General features: G+C 52.5%; 1 protein-coding gene across 1 annotated transcript in view; it reads right to left on the bottom strand.

Moving 5' to 3' along the window:
• Window positions 1-1649: 1649 nt before the first annotated feature.
• The window catches only part of LOC104514845 (RNA-binding protein 41-like), a gene marked incomplete at both ends in the record, with an annotated part of 3292 nt that continues 3193 nt past the window's right edge, over window positions 1650-1748 (bottom strand). The window contains 2 exon segments of the mRNA XM_010158632.1: window positions 1650-1745; window position 1748. The exon segment at window position 1748 is cut by the window's right edge and continues 90 nt beyond it. Of these exon segments, the coding sequence (XP_010156934.1) occupies window positions 1650-1745; window position 1748 (97 nt within the window).

Here is a 1748-nt window from a genome sequence, read left to right as displayed (position 1 = left end):
TATGATTCTATGATTCTATGCATGCATGTGCCACGCTGCCTTTCTACACTGCCACCTGGAATATAAACTTTCTGCTTCCAGGGTCATCAGATTAAGCTCCCGGGTTTAAAGAAAGTCCATGGCATGGACTGACCAATCTCTCCTTTACTCGATTTAATGGAAATGACAAAAGTGAGAGGGGCATCTGCTTTGCTGCCTCTTTAGTTCTGCTAAATGCCACAACACTGACACCAAAAGGAGGGAGCAGGGGCCAGAGGACACTGGGTCAGCAGGACACTGCCAACCGTATCCTGAGCTGTATCCAGAGAAGTGTGGCCAGCAGGGCGAGGGAGGAGATTCTGCCGCTGTACTCTGCTCTCATGAGACCCCCACCTGCAGTTCTGCCCCCAGCAAAAGAAGGATAGGGACCTGTCGGAGCGAGCCCAGAGGAAGCCACAAAGATGATCAGAGGGCTGGAGCACCTCTGCTATGGGGACAGGCTGAGAGAGTTGGGGGTGTTCAGTCTGGAGAAGGCTCTGGGAAGACCTTATAGCACCTTCTAGTACCTGAAGGGGGCTACAAGGAAGCTGAGGGGGCTTTTTACAAGGGCCTGTAGTGACAGGACAAGGGGTAATGGGTTTAAATTTAAAGCAGGGAGATTTAGATTAGATATCAGGAAGAAAAGTTCTTCCTGGAGAGGGTGGAGAGGCACTGGGACAGGTTGCCCAGAGAAGCTGTGGATGCCCCATCCCTGGAAGTGGCCAAGGCCAGGCTGGATGAGGCTTGGAGCAACCTGGTCTAGTGGAAGGGGTCCCTGCCCATGGCAGGGGGGGTGGAACTAGATGGGCTTTAAGGTACCTTCCAACCCCAACCATTCTGTGATTCTGTGATTGTAGCTTGAACAGCATCAACACTGATCAAAGTGTTGTGTTACAAGGTAGAGTTTAGAAGTTCCTCATCATCTCCTACTTCGCACTGTCTTACACACAACAATCAGTCTGGGCTGGAAGTTCACACCCACATGTTCTCCAGCTAAAGCAGACTGGAGCAGTTTTTGCCATCTTTGGGAGACACTTGACTCTACAGCCAGAAAAGTCACATTAGGCCACAGGCTCAGGGACTACACTGCTGCGGCAAGACGTGCTGTCAACCCACGGACACAGTACTGGGAATCAGCAACTGGGCTATATTCCCACTTCAGCTACTGGGAGAGGTCTTTTAACAAGTCACTCCTACTCTTTCCTGCTCCGTGCCTTTGCTTTCCTCCCACCCTTGTCAGACTGCAGTTAAATCAGAGTAAGGGACGATCTCTAGCCCCACGCAGGCACCCCATGTCACTCCGTGCAGCTCGGTGGGGACCTCTGGGCTCTACCAAAGCGTAACTGCGGCTGCTCTTCCACATACCGAGCTGGGCTCTGCAGTACAAGCAACACATCCACGAGATCCATCATCTCCAAACGGAGATGGACTCTACACGCCTCTATATTAATCCCCTCAGAGAGCCCACTCTCTATCTGCTCATGTAAGAGAGGAAAGTATCTCCTCCCACGCAGTACCAAAACAGAACCTTGTCTTCAGGGACAGAAGGCCAGACAGACATGTGTTGGACTCCCACACACCCCGGCTCTCTGCGCTGGAGCAAAGGGAGGAGCAAATCTGAGCCCACAAACCTTGGTGGTAGAGTGCCCGAAGGAAGGAATGGCGGTCTGTTCCCTGGAAGAGGGCATTTTCAATCTCCATCTCCCGCCGGCTCAGCTGCTTGCTGCCGG

The sequence above is a fragment of the Eurypyga helias genome, unplaced genomic scaffold (genome assembly GCF_000690775.1).
Source record: "Eurypyga helias isolate BGI_N326 unplaced genomic scaffold, ASM69077v1 scaffold41219, whole genome shotgun sequence".
Lineage (NCBI taxonomy): Eukaryota > Metazoa > Chordata > Aves > Eurypygiformes > Eurypygidae > Eurypyga > Eurypyga helias.
This window is presented reverse-complemented; position numbering and strand designations above follow the sequence as displayed.